Source organism: Phyllobates terribilis, unplaced genomic scaffold (assembly GCF_046119375.1).
Source record: "Phyllobates terribilis strain yellow unplaced genomic scaffold, ASM4611937v1 Scaffold_5__5_contigs__length_657084704, whole genome shotgun sequence".
NCBI lineage: Eukaryota > Metazoa > Chordata > Amphibia > Anura > Dendrobatidae > Phyllobates > Phyllobates terribilis.
The window spans coordinates 21,389,878-21,404,307 of record NW_027362765.1 but is presented as its reverse complement, the minus strand read 5'-3'; the positions used below and the strand labels follow the sequence as shown (position 1 = coordinate 21,404,307).

The 14,430-nt window shown below is 43.4% G+C and overlaps 1 protein-coding gene across 1 annotated transcript in view; it reads left to right on the top strand.

Moving 5' to 3' along the window:
- Nucleotides 1-13,516, top strand: part of LOC141270598 (uncharacterized) — a 74,780-nt gene extending 61,264 nt beyond the window's left edge. Inside the window, exon 9 of the mRNA XM_073680678.1 lies at nucleotides 12,171-13,516. Coding sequence (XP_073536779.1) covers nucleotides 12,171-12,805 — 635 coding nt within the window. The 3' untranslated portion in view covers nucleotides 12,806-13,516. The remainder of the gene's footprint in view (nucleotides 1-12,170) is intronic.
- Nucleotides 13,517-14,430: the final 914 nt, after the last annotated feature.

Sequence of the window (14,430 nt, the reverse complement as noted above, 5' to 3'; positions counted from 1 at the left end):
AACTCTTCACCTCCGTTGCTTCCTGTCATTACAGCTCTGGGAGAGGAGGAATAGTTGATTTGTTGTACAAAAGTCGAAGAATCTTCCCACAGCCTAATTTTTTTTCCAAGTCCAAAGTTTCCAAAAACGGTGCCATGTTTGCCGTGGCCCACTTTGGCATTCAAGTCTCCCATGATAATGAGTAAGTCTTGTTTTGGCATATTGTCGATTTCCTCTTGAACTTGATCATAGAATAGTTCAACGTCCTCCTCCTCGGCATCTGTTGTTGGTGAGTAGACTTGTATAACTGTGTCATGGATTGGCTCTTCTTGTAGTCATCACGACTATATTTTACTTCAGGACAGTGCCGGACAAGCTTCAGTTGAGAATAAAAGCAACACTGTTTCTTCTTCGGTTATCGTTGCCAGTATAGTAGATCCAATGTTCATTTGACTGGAAATGTCCGCATTGAGTCCATCTTTATTCGCCAGTTCTGAGTAAATCAAGTCCTATTCTGTCCATTTCGGCTTTGACGATGTCAAGTTCACATTGGTTCATGGTTCAAGGGCTCCAAGTTCCCAACTTTGATATCTCTGCAGCTTTTGATCTTCCCATTCAACCAAGCGATATCAGAACCAAGATGTCCTCGCGGCTTGGATCCTGGTGTGTCATGATGAGTGAACATATTCAGGTCTACTATCAACTCTTCCTCTGTAGCTTGTTGAGTGCCTTCCGACTTAGGGGTGCATCTTCCAGCAGTATATCGAATTCTATTAGTTGTACTCTCCATCAAGTTTTCTTGGCCTAATACATAGGAAGATTGCCTGGCCTTTTTTCAGCGCAGTAATGTGCCACCCATAAAGTATCCAGACTGAATCGGTGTTGTATGTTGTCAATACAAACTGCCTCATCGCCCAATGTCCTGCTGCCAATGCTGGTGCTGAGCAGTATGCTTAGTCTGGCACCCAATAGATATATCAGGTATACAAAACAGATAACAATAGCAAAATACAGACATTAAATATACAAAACACACAACAAATATACACACAACAAATACACAATACAGACATCAAATACACAATATAGACAACAAACCTATAATACAGACAACAAAAACAATGCAGACACATTACAGACAAAAAAAACTATACAAAGCTAATATACTTCCAATTTACAGTGAAATAATTACCAACATACAGTGCCCAAATATATACCAAGAAATCACATTAAATGAATACTAATATACAGCGCTTACCAAGTACCAATATATAGTTCAATAGACAGAGCCCAAATAATACAGAGAAAAACCACTACACATGGCTAATATAGTATCAAAATACAGAGCACAAATAATAGCAAAATCTAGTGCTTAAATATGTACTAAAAAATCAAGGCCAACTAATGCAAACATGCAGTGCCCAAATAACATGGATATTCAGTGCCTAGATATTACCAACCAAATAATACCAATATACAGTGACAAAATAATATTAAATACCAACACACAGAGCCTAAATAATACCAAATATCAAAATAATACAGTCTCCAAATAATGGCAACCAAATAATACTGAAATAATACTGACATACAGTTCCCATATAATACAAACCAAACACTTTAAACAGTGCTCAAATACCAACCAATTACCAGCATACAGTGCCTAAATGATACCAAAATATACCAATATATAGTGCCTAATACCAACCAAATAATACCAATGCTCAGTGCCGAAATGTTGCAAACCAAATAATACTGATGTGCTGTTCGTCCTTCAAAGATGACCATGACTTCAAGGTTTAGAGGAGGATCAGTGGCTGTGGGTCCAGAGGTGACTGATGAGGCCAAGCCTGGCCCTGAAAGCTTGCCCACATACATGACATAAGTTCAGGACAGTAGATAGCACAGCTCTCTTTCTTTAAGCCTCAAAGATTCTCCCGTCGTCAGCTGTATGTATTCCTGTGGTGATTCTGCCTCGTCAAGCTGGACAGTCCAGGGCAAGCTTCGCTCATTCGTTGATATCGACTCCCAGGTTTTTGAGAGACACTTTAAGGCAGTCATTGTAATATTTCTTCTGACACCCGACTGCTCACTTTCCCTAACACAGTTCTCCATACAGCAGTTTCTTTAGGCATCGGCTGTATGGCATTCTGACCACATGTTCGGCCACCTGGCTTGGGCTTTCAGTAGGAGGGTGTAAACACTGCAGAGCCCAGCTTGTTCTTGGATTGTCAGGGACATTGTCTTGCCACCTGATATGAAGAAGTCTGCGGAGACAGCTCAGGTGGAAGCGATTGAGCTATTTGGCATGCCGGCTGTAGACAGTCCAGGTCTCACTGCCATAGAGAAGTGTGGTAAGGACCAGGGCTGTGGAGTCGGAGTCTGTATAAAATGGACCAACTCCTAAAATATATAATAATTAGTACAATGCAGGATGTGCTGTAAATGTTTTCATAAGAATTTGGGAAAGTTGGGAAATGTCCTATAAATGTCTGTTCTATTCCTGATCGAAGGATTTAGGCTTTTAGTTAAGATAAATCTGTGCTGCACTTTATGTACATGCTTAGTAGTGAGGTAGTGCTGTGGTGTCAGAAGTCAGGCAAATTAAGGAGTCTTGAGTCGATGGTTTGGCTTACTGACTTCACCGCCCTGATAAGGACCACCGCGCAGTAAACCTTCAGCTTAGTGGTAAGGCTGAGTCCCCTTCATTCCCAGATATTCTTACGCAGTCTCCCGAAAGTGGTGCTGGATTTGGCAATTCTGTTTTTGACCTTAGCGTCAATTTCACTACGTGGGAGAGTGTGCTGCCCAGACTGGTGAAGTTTTCAACTGCTTTGAGGTTGTGCTCCTTCATCGTAATGCGTGGCTGCTAGTATGGTTTTCCTAGAGCAGGTTAGTACATAACTTTGGTCTTTCTAGTATTTGTAACAAGACTGTCATCAGAAAACAACAAGTCACAGATAACAGTCTCATGCACCTTTGTTACAGTCTTTAGACGTCTGGGGTTGAATAGCTTGCTGTCAGTCCTGTACCAGACATGCATTCTGTCTTCGCAGTTGCTAAAGGCTTCTCTCAACATGGCAGAAAATACCATACTGAACAGGGTCGAGGAGAGTACACAGCCTGGTTTTACACCGTTTGTAACTGGGAATGCCTCTGATTCGTCTCAATCATTTGGGACCTTCACCATCATACCATCATGCGGGACGATTGTGATGAACTTGATCAGGCAGCCAAACTTTGCCATGATTTTCCATAGAAATCCTCTGCTGACTGTGTCAAAAGCCGTGGTCAAATCAACAAAGGTCGCTATGTTGCTCCTGGCACTTTTCCTGGAGTTGACGCGCCTCGAAGACCATATCTGCCTACCCACGTATAGCACGGAAGCCGCACTGGCTTACGGGTAGTAGACGTTGCTCAGGGTGGTGGAGGAGGCAGTTGAGCAAGAGGTGAGCAGGAATCTTCCCAGCAGTGGACAGAAGGGAGATGCCTCGATGGTTGTAGCAAGATTGGGAGTTGCCTTTTTTCTTATAGATGTGGATTATGCTTACATCTTTCAGCTGTTGTGGAACCTGTTTCTTTTTCCACATGGACTGGAATAGTTTAATCATCATTTGTATCAGGACAGGGTCTCCTGCTTTGTATACCTCAGTAGGTATAACATCATTTCCTGGTGCTTTGTCACAGGAGAAATGTTTTACTGTTTTCCTGACTTCATCTTCACTGGGGAGAACATCGAGGTCCTTGTTGATTTCTTCCTGGGGCAGGTAAGCAATGACCTCATCGTTATGGCAGAGCGATTAAGGACACTGTTGAAGTGCTCAGCCCACCAATCCAGAATCTGTTTCTTTACTGTCAGCAGCTTAGTTTCAACCGTGTTAAGGAGAATTGAGGAGTTGGAGTGATTGGGGTCAATATTCAGCCTTTAGCGCATGATAGCAGTGCATAGCCCTGGATTTCCTCAGCCTTCTTGCTAAACCAGCTGTCCCAAATCTCGTGTTGCTTTATCTGTACCTTTCTTTTTGTGCTGATAAAGCCATCCTTCTTGTCTAGTGACATAGGGTTGTGTAGATGCGCTTTGTACTGCTGATGTTTCCATTTTAGGAGTGCCTTTATTTCTTCATCGTTTTCATCGAACCAATCTTTGTTATTTCGGGCTGCTGGTCCGAGATGCTCCAGAGCAGTATTGTACATAGCATCTTTAAGAATTCTTCACTGTTTTTCAACGCCAGTCTAGTCTGCCTGCGGTGTCTCTGACAATCAGCCGTCAAGTTCATTGGCAAATTAATCTGCAACTTTTCTGCTTTGCAGCTTGCAGACATTATTATTATTATTACATTCAGCCTCTTTGTAGTTTTCTGCCCTTGGGGTCCACTTGCCAACAGAATGCAAAGCCTGCACTTAGACACAATGAGGTGGTGGTCGGTCCAGCAGTCTGCACCGCACATGGTTCTCGTTACTCTAAAGTCACAGTGGAACTCAAAACCAATGGCTACCTTCTAAGGTGTATTGCTCCCGCATGCTAGCAGTTACTTGGATGTACAGGTCATTAGTCACATGTCAGAGGTAAAGGTGCAGGGCTCAACTATCATTGTTTTAGCTAATCTATTTACACAGTTGGTATCACAGAGACTGTTGTAAATAAACATCTAGGTGACTTTTAGTACAATTTGTCATTAGCATAGGAAACATGATTGTTTCCAAAGGAATAGAATTCAACATTCAGGGTTATACAAATACTGGTTTGTTCTTATTGACCAGACACAAATACACAAAGATAATGTTAGGCACACGCCCGGACTGACTGGCGTGAGCGTGATTAGTGATCCCTCTGGACCATGAACCAAGAAGTGCCTGGAGGGGCGTAACTAAGTATCAACTCGGTCCGACCAAAGTCACACGGCGGCTCAGTCGACTCTGTGAACCAGGGAGGAACCGAGCAGAGGGACCAGGTGCTACTCCAGGTCAGACCCCGGTCACAGCTGTTGACCCACACCGGGGAATGCAGGAACAGGCAGGTTAGGCTGGCATATAGACAGATGGGTACTGGCAGGCACGGCTGGCATACAGACAGGTGGGTACTGGCAGGCACGGCTGGTATGCAGACAGGTGGGTACTGGCAGGCACGGCTGGCATGCAGACAGGCGGGTACTGGCATGTAGGAACGCAGGCAGGATAGGGACCAGTACAGACTGGGACACAGGAACGGAGCCGCAGGTGCGGTAGACAAGCAGAGCAGACAAAACCCGCAGGTGCGGTAGACAAGCAGAGCAGAGCAAAACCCGCAAGTGCAGTAGACGAGCAGAGCAGAGCAAAACCCGCAGGTGCGGTAGACAAGCAGAGCAGAGCAAAACCCGCAGGTGCGGTAGACAAGCAGAGCAGAGCAAAACCCTCAGGTGCGGTGAACAAGCTGAGCAGAGCGAAACCGCAGGTGCGGTGAACTAGCTGAGCAGAGCGAAACCGCAGGTGCTGTGAACAAGCAAAGCAGAGCGAAACCGCAGGTGCGGTGACCAAGCAGGGCAGAGCGAAACCGCAGGTGCGGTGAACAAGCAGAACCAGATACACACAAGGTACTTAAAATGAAGTAGCGAGTGTACACAAAACTCACAAACAGAAGTTCAGAGACAACGAGTTGGCGTTAGGTGCAGGTTCAGACACTGCAGGAAAAGGGAAGGTTCGGACATAGAGAGAAACAGGTAACGGGCTAGGACCCAGTTCAGACAGGAACTGAACCAGGAATAAGATACAGGAACGAGCCTGGGAATTCAGCCCCCAGAGTGGCGGAGACAGACTAGAAGTCACAGATACAGGTAACAGGCCTGGGTATACAGCCCCCAGGGCGGAAACAGAAACGATACAGGACAGGACCTGGCAACTCAGTTGCACAGAACACACTGAATGAAAGTGTTGCTCAGGCACCCCCTACTGGGTGGAGGGGGTTTAAGTATCTAGTGACTCACAGCAATAGGCTGGAGAGGCATTAGGAGTGCGCACACAGTAACTATAAGAATCAGGCAGTAGCCGCGCCGCTGCCCTAAGCAATCAGACAAGAGACACAGCAGGTACTGGAGCAAAGTGTGCAGCCTGGATTGATAGGTAAGATGGCGGTCTTGCATGGTGGGAGATGGTAAGCCATGCCAGCATGCCGCCAGGGATGTTACAGATAATAGGGTATTTTTCTTGAATTAACAAATCTAAACGTCTGGCTTATTAAGAATTTACTCTGTATCGTCACAACTGTTATAGTTCATATTGTGTGTGAAGATACGGGGTCTTCCGAGGACATAATACTACTTAGACAACACAAGGTGAGGGTAAAACATTGTGCCAATACTTTATTGAACCATCAAATGGACAATAAACACATAGAATAGTACCAGCAAATACCCAAGATAGAGCAAAATTACACAGTCTCCCCCTTCCGCTGGCCCACCGGGAATAGATCAACTGTGACTTTGGGACTTCTAGGAGGTAGCGACAAGTTTAGGAAGCTAACAGTCCACCGAGGTACAAGGCCAGGAGACCCGTGGGTCCCACCCTGACCCTTCCGAGCAACTCAATGGGTTCAAGGTGACCTCATTGTCCCAACCTGGCTTTCTCCGAGTGTCTCCATGCGTTCCAGTTGACCAGATGGTCCCAATCTGGTAACCCGAAACAACATATCCATGGGGCCAGGTGACATCACTGTCCCAACCTGGTTTCCTCAAATGTATCCATGGGTTCTCTGATGGCCAATGGAGCAGATCTGTATCCTTCCAGCCAGGGCCGTGTACCCTTAGGCTGGAATCCTGTAGAATCCAAATCTTTGTCTCTCTGGATTCAGCCATGCTACCAAACTACTCTCCTGAAGAGTCTCTCTGCATCTCTGATTCTCCTTGCAGCAGGATAGAAAACCCTTTTTATATTTACAAATGTGGCTAAGGTCATCATTTACAGGTCAGGGGGAAAGGTGCAGGGCTCAGGTCTCATTGTTTGAGCATTTAATCAATTTACATATACACCTGCTCTGTAAATCAACAACTAGCATTCTTAGTACAATATGTAGTTAGCATATTAACAAACACTATTGTTCCCCAACACTGAGTGGCTGCCCTCTTTGACCAGCCAAAGAAACTCATATAATTCTAAAGTCAACACAAACACATTAGTGTATTTCTATTGGCCTAACAAATCTAGACGTTTGGCTAATTAAGATTAGAAGCTATGTCGTCACATTGCTCCCCCATCTTAATTTTCCAGACATGATAGGATCCCAATCATCCTTCTCCACTTATTGGGGATAGTCCATCAGCATGTCTTTAAGCACAGACACGAATGTAAGAGGTCTCACCTTCATGAGAGCAAAACTTTGCATCATCCAGTTTCCTCAGAGCAAATTCCATGTCTTCCTTGTGAATAAACTCCACACATAATTGACGAGAACCGACTCGTATCCATTGCTTCCACACCTGCCGTCCTCAGCATCCTGTGGTTCCCGAATTAAATCAAATGAGTGTTGGTGGCCTAGAATTCAATCCATTGAAGCTGGCACAGCTCCTTTAGTTGCCGTTTCGTCACATTGTGCATTTATCTTTGCAAAATACTGGCAGTTCTTCTACCTTCCTGTGTGCTGCTTTGAACTAGGCTATTCCCTCTGTTCTGATCCTATGGTTTATATTGTGCCCTGCAGCCGAATGTGGCAGCACGCTGGGTCCATGTTCCCACCTTGATTTGTGGATTTATAAATATTAATAATAATCTTTATTTATATAGCGCAAACATATTCTGCAACACTTTACAATTCAGAGGTTCATATACAACAGTCTTAAATAACAGTTAAAAATTTGTAGTGCTTTCGGGTGTGGTGGAGTTTGGTGGAGAATTATGTTTGGAGAAAGTGAATGGGCTATATATAAAATATACAGTACAGACCAAAAGTTTGGACACACCTCATTTAAAGATTTTTCTGTATTTTCATGACTATGAAAATTGTGCTTTCACACTGAAGGCATCAAAACTATGAATTAACACATGTGGAATTATATACTTAACAAAAAAGTGTGAAACAACTGAAAATATGTCTTATATTCTAGGTTTTTCAAAGTAGCCACCTTTTGCTTTGATGACTGCTTTGCACACTCTTGGCATTCTCTTGATGAGCTTCAAGAGGTAGTCACCAGAAATGGTTTTCACTTCACAGGTGTGCCCTGTCAGGTTTAATAAGTGGGATTTCTTGCCTTATAAATGGGGTTGGGACCATCAGTTGTGTTGTGCAGAAGTCAGGTGGATACACAGCTGATAGTCCTACTGAATAGACTGTCAGGCTATGTGCCCACGATTCAGAAATGCTCCGGATTTTTTTTGAGCGTTTCTGCATCTCCCTGGCGGAAAAAAACGCATGCAGATTGTACATGCGGTTTCCTGCAAGGGACATGCGGAGGTGAAGCGTTCTTCACTTGCATTTCCGCATGCGGGTTGACAAACGCTTTCCAAGCGATTTTAGCATCACTTGGAAAGTGCTTGTCAACTTGGTCACACTATATAAATCCATGCAAACAGCATCGATTTATATAGTGTGACCGAAAGAATGGTAAAAAATAAAAAAATAAATATATACTTACCTTCCGATGGCCCCCGCAGTCTTACTTCCCTCCGTCCTGGATGCCGGCAGCGGTACACTGAAGGACCTGCCGACGTCAGCGTCGCGTGACCCGTCACATGACTATGACGTCAGCGCAGGTCCTTCAGTCCATCGCGATCTGCCGGCATGAAAGGACGAGTGCAGCGGGGGCCGCCAGAAGGTAAATATAATCTTTATTTTTTATTTTATTCTTTTTTTCACAGTTTCTATGGTACCTGGGTCTGGAGGAGAGTCTCCTCTCCTCTAGACCTGGGTACCATCCGCATATTGGAACGCATGCATTCCGCATGTCCTTATCTAGTGAGGCGGAATGCATGCGTTCTAATGCAAGTCAATGTCGGCGAAAACGCAGCACTTCCGCAAAATAATTGGTAGTGCTGCGTTTTTTTCCGCAATGATAATCCACAGCGGAGATTTCCGCAGCATGTGCACTGCACATGTGTATTATCATTGGGGAACATGGCAGGCCTTCTACCATGCGTTTTTTAAGCGTTTCTGCAGCATTTTTGCCGCTGCGGAAACGCTTAAAAAACGCATCGTGGGCACACAGCCTTAGAATTTGTATTATGGCAAGAAAAAAGCAGCTAAGTAAAGAAAAACGAGTGGCCATTATTACTTTAAGAAATGAAGGTCAGTCAGTCTGAAAAATTAGGCAAACTTTGAAAGTGTCCCCAAGTGCAGTTGCAAAACCATCAAGCGCTACAAAGAAACTGGCTCACATGAGGACCGCCCCAGGAAAGGAAGACCAAGGGTCACCTCTGCTTCTGAGCATAAGTTTATCCGAGTCACCAGCCTCAGAAATCTCAGGTTAACAGCTGCTCAGAATAGAGACCAGGTCAATGCCACACAGAGTTCTAGCAGCAGACACATCTCTACAACAACTGTTAAGAGGAGACTTTGTGCAGCAGGCCTTCATGGTAAAATAGCTGCTAGGAAACCACTGCTAAGGACATTCAACAAGCCGAAGAGACTTGTTTGGGCTAAAGAACACAAGGAATGGACATTAGACCAGTGGAAATCTGTGCTTTGGTCTGATGAGTCCAAATTTGAGATCTTTGGTTCCAACCACCGTGTCTTTGTGCGACTCAGAAAAGGTGAACGGATGGACTGTACATGCCTAGTTCCCACCGTGAAGCATGGAGGAGGAGGTGTGATGGTGTGGGGGTGCTTTGCTGGTGACACTGTTGGGGATTTATTCAAAATTTAAGGCATACTGAACCAGCATGGCTACCACAGCATCTTGCAGCGTCATGCTATTCCATCCGGTTTGCATTTAATTGGACCATCATTTATTTTTCAACAGGACAATGACCCCAAACACACCTCCAGGCTGTGTAAGGGCTATTTGACCAAGAAGGAGAGTGATGGGGTGCTACGCCAGATGACCTGGCGTCCACAGTCACCAGACCTGAACCCAATCAAGATGGTTTGGGGTGAGCTGGACCGCAGAGTGAATGCAAAAGGGCCAACAAGTGCTAAGCTTCTCTGGGAACTCCTTCAAGATTGTTGGAAGACCATTTCCAGTGACTACCTCTTGAAGCTCATCAAGAGAATGCCAAGAGTGTGCAAAGCAGTCATCAAAGCAAAAGGTGGCTACTTTGAAGAACCTAGAATATAAGACATATTTTCAGTTTTTTCACACTTTTTTGTTAAGTATATAATTCCATAGGTGTTAATTCATAGTTTTGATGTCTTCAGTGTGAATGTACAATTTTCATAGTCATGAAAATACAGAAAAATCTTTAAATGAGAAAGTGTGTCCAAACTTTTGATCTGTACTGTATATATCCTAATTTCTTGGGGAACTGCATTCCAAAGAATAGGTGCAACTCTGGAGAAGTCTTGAAGCCGGGAGTGGGAGGTACGGGTTAGTGCGGATGTTAGTCGAAAATTGCTTGAGAAGCATAGAAAACGGGTAGGCCGATAAACAGAGATGAGGGAGGAGATGTAGGGGGTGCCGCACTGTGGAGAGCTTTGTGGGTGAGAACAAGCAATTTATATTGGATCCTACAATGAATGGGGAGCCAATGCAATGACTGGCACAGAGCGGAAGCATCCGAGTAACGATTAGCCAGATAGATGACTCTGGCTGCCTCATTAAGGATGGACTGGAGAGGGGAAAGTCGAGTGTGGGGTAGGCCAATTAATAGAGAATTACAATAGTCCAGGCAGGAGTGGATGAGGGCGACAGTGAGGGTTTTTGTTGTTTCCATGGTGAGAAAGGGGCGGATTCTTGAGATGTTCTTCAGGTGCAAGCGACAAGAGTGGGCATGAGATTGTATATGGGAGGTGAAGGACAGATTGGTGTCAAACATAACACCCAGACAGCAAGCCAGTTGGCTTGGCATAATTATGGTGCCACACATGGAGAAAGAGATATCCGATTTAGGGAGGTAAGTAGACGGCGGGAGCAGAAGAAGTTCAGTTTTGGAAAGGTTGAGTTTCAGATAGAGACGGATTTGATGTTGGAAACTGCGGACCGACAGTCACTGGTGTTCTGTAGTACAGCAGGGGTGAAGTCAGGGGATGAAGTGTTTAGTTGCGTGTCATCAGCATGTCTGTAGTTGTTTGTGCAGGAAGGGTCAAGAGAGGTTTTTTTTAGTAAAGTAATAATAAAGTGTTTGAAGGAAGAGGGGAAGATACCGGAAGAGATTGAAGTTTTTTGTTAGGTGAGTAGTGACGACTGGAGGGAAAGACTGGAGTAGGTGTGAGGGAATGGGGTCAGTAGTGCATGTAGGAGGACAAGAAGAAGAGACGAGCCTGGAGACTTCTTCTTCTGTGACTGAGGAAAATGTGGAGAGTGAGCCAGAGGAGATGTGGGGGGGGGTGGGAGTCACAGCATTTGGTGGCTGAGAGCTGATTTCCTGACAGATATTCTCTATTTTCTCTGTGAAGTAGGGGGCCAGGTCCTCAGCACAAATGTCTGTGATAGGGGCCTTCGCTTTAGGACTGAGGAGGGAGTGAAAGGTGTCAAAGAGTTTTTTTGGGTTGTTGGATAGTGAGGAGATCAGGGTGGTGAAATAGGACTGTTTGGCAAGGTGAAGGGCAGAATTATAGGTTTATTTATAGTGGCTAAAGTTTTCTGGTGTGCAAGTTTTTCTCCACAAGCGTTCGGCACTCCTAGCATTAGAAGAGAAATTAAAAATTGAAAGAGCACAATCTTTGGCTTAATATCATAATCTATTAGTCCTTGCATAGAAGTCAGCTAGTAATTGATTTTTTAATACAATTTGTTTCAAAAGGCAGCATTTATGATAATACTGTATATTTTTTTTCTTGGCAGATGACTATGCATTAGAGGGACATCTGACATTTACTGAATTTCAAGCAGCTGATTATGGCATCACACCATATATATATGAAGAGCATGACATTATTCCAGATATACCGCCAGCCCTTCACGGCAAAAATCTATTATCTATTCCTTATCAACAGGTCCTATCTTCTGATTCGTTACAGTCTATTAAGCAAAGTGAAAATACCAATAGGGATGCTGAACATCAAAAAGCTCATACAGGAGAGAAGCCATTTTCATGTTCAGAATGTGGGAAATGTTTTTCTTGCAGAAGAGATCTTGTTAAACATAAAAGAACTCACACAGGGGAGAAACCATTTTCATGTTCAGAATGTGGGAAATGTTTTACTAATAAAACAAACCTTACTGGACATCAGAGAACTCACACACGGGAGAAGCCATTTTCATGTTCAGAATGTGGGAAATGTTTTACTTGCAAAGGAGATCTTGTTAAACATAAAAGAACTCACTCAGGGGAGAAGCCATTTTCATGTTCAGAATGTGGGAAATATTTTACTTGCAAAGGAGATCTTGTTAAGCATAAAAGAACTCACACAGGGGAGAAGCCATTTTCATGTTCAGAATGTGGGAAATGTTTTACTTGCAAAGGAGATCTTGTTAAACATAAAAGAACTCACACAGGGGAGAAGCCATTTTCATGTTCAGAATGTGGGAAATGTTTTATTATAAAAGCAAACCTTACAGTACATCAGAAAATTCACACTGGGGAGAAGTCATTTTCATGTTCAGAATGTGGAAAATGTTTTACTTGCAAAGGAGATCTCGTTAAACACATAAGAACTCACACAGGGGAGAAGCCATTTTCATGTTCAGAATGTGGGAAATGTTTTACTTACAAAAGAGATCTTCTTAAACACAACAGAGATCACAAAGGGGAGAAGCCATTTTGATGTCACGAATGTGGGAAATGCTTTACTCAAAAAGGAGATCTTGTTAGACATAAGAGAACTCACACAGGGGAGAAGCCATTTTCATGTTCAGAATGTAGAAATGTTTTACCCCGAAATTAAATCTTGCTGCACATCTGAGACTACACACAGAGGAGAAATTACATTTTCTTAAACATCAGAGAAATCACCCAGGGAAATAGCCATTTCATATTTTATAAAATTATTTAATTGATGAAATGTACAAGAACACTTACAGTAAAAGTTAAGTCAGAAGTCTGAAAGGGAAAAGCAATTTAGAACACTAAATGATAATGATTAGGAAATGTACTGTATGCAATGACCAATAAACATCAGCAAGTAGAATGCGTATAACAATCCTAAATATTTCACTATGTATATAGAATACTTTACCGCTATGTGAACACTATAGCAGCATCGTAAAGGGGTTAACCAGCCCTTCTCTGGTATACATGATCGGGACAGTTGTTAGGGCAAACGTCAGACACCAAGCATGTCACATCTAATAATTATGGTGTCTTAAATATCAGATGAGCCCAACTGGGGACTGGATGGTTCCCTCTTCAACTGCTCTAATCAAGTTCAACGGCATCTACCCACACCTGATACCAGACCTCATAGAAGAGAGAGGCGTCGGACCACCCCTTTAAAACTTGTAACCTAAGATTAATAAACATCTACCTCTAATACTAATATCCACCTGTACCTATATCTTTTATTGTTTATATGTTAAGATACTACCCAAGAACCTGTATAGTTGAGGGAGTATCAGTAAAATGTAGTTTTATTTTTACATTTCTCTTCTCATTTCATAATTACATATGTGAATATAAATATATATATAGTGGGGAAAAAAGTATTTAGTCAGCCACCAACTGTGCAAGTTCTCCCACTTAAAAAGATGAGAGAGGCCTGTAATTGACATCATAGGTAGACCTCAACTATGAGAGACAAAATGAGAAAACAAATCCTGAAAATCACATTGTCTGATTTGGAAAGAATTTTTTTTTCAAATTTTGGTGGAAAATAAGTATTTGGTCAATTACAAATGTTCATCTCAATACTTTGTTATATATCCTTTGTTGGCAATGACAAAGGTCAAATGTTTTCTGCAAGTCTTCACAAGGCTGGCACACACTGTTGCTGGTATGTTGGCCCATTCCTCCATGCAGATCTCCTCTAGAGCAGTGATGTTTTGGGGCTTTCTCTGGGCAACACAGACTTTCAACTCCCTCCAAAGGTTTTCTATGGGGTTTAGATCTGGAGACTGGCTAGGCCACTCCAGGACAGTGAAATGCTTCTTACAAAGATACTCCTTCGTTGCCCTGGTGGTGTGCTTGGGATCATTGTCATGCTGAAAGACCCAGCCACGTTTCATCTTCAATGCCCTTGCTGAAGGAGGTTTGCACTCAAAATCTCATGATACATGGCCCCATTCATGCTTTCATGTACACGGATCAGTCGTCCTTGTCCCTTGGCAGAGAAACAGCCCCAAAGCATGATGTTGCCACCCCCATGCTTCACAGTAGGTATGGTGTTCTTTGGATGCAACTCAGCATTCTTTCTCCTCTAAACACGACGAGTTGTGTTTCTACCAAACAGTTCTA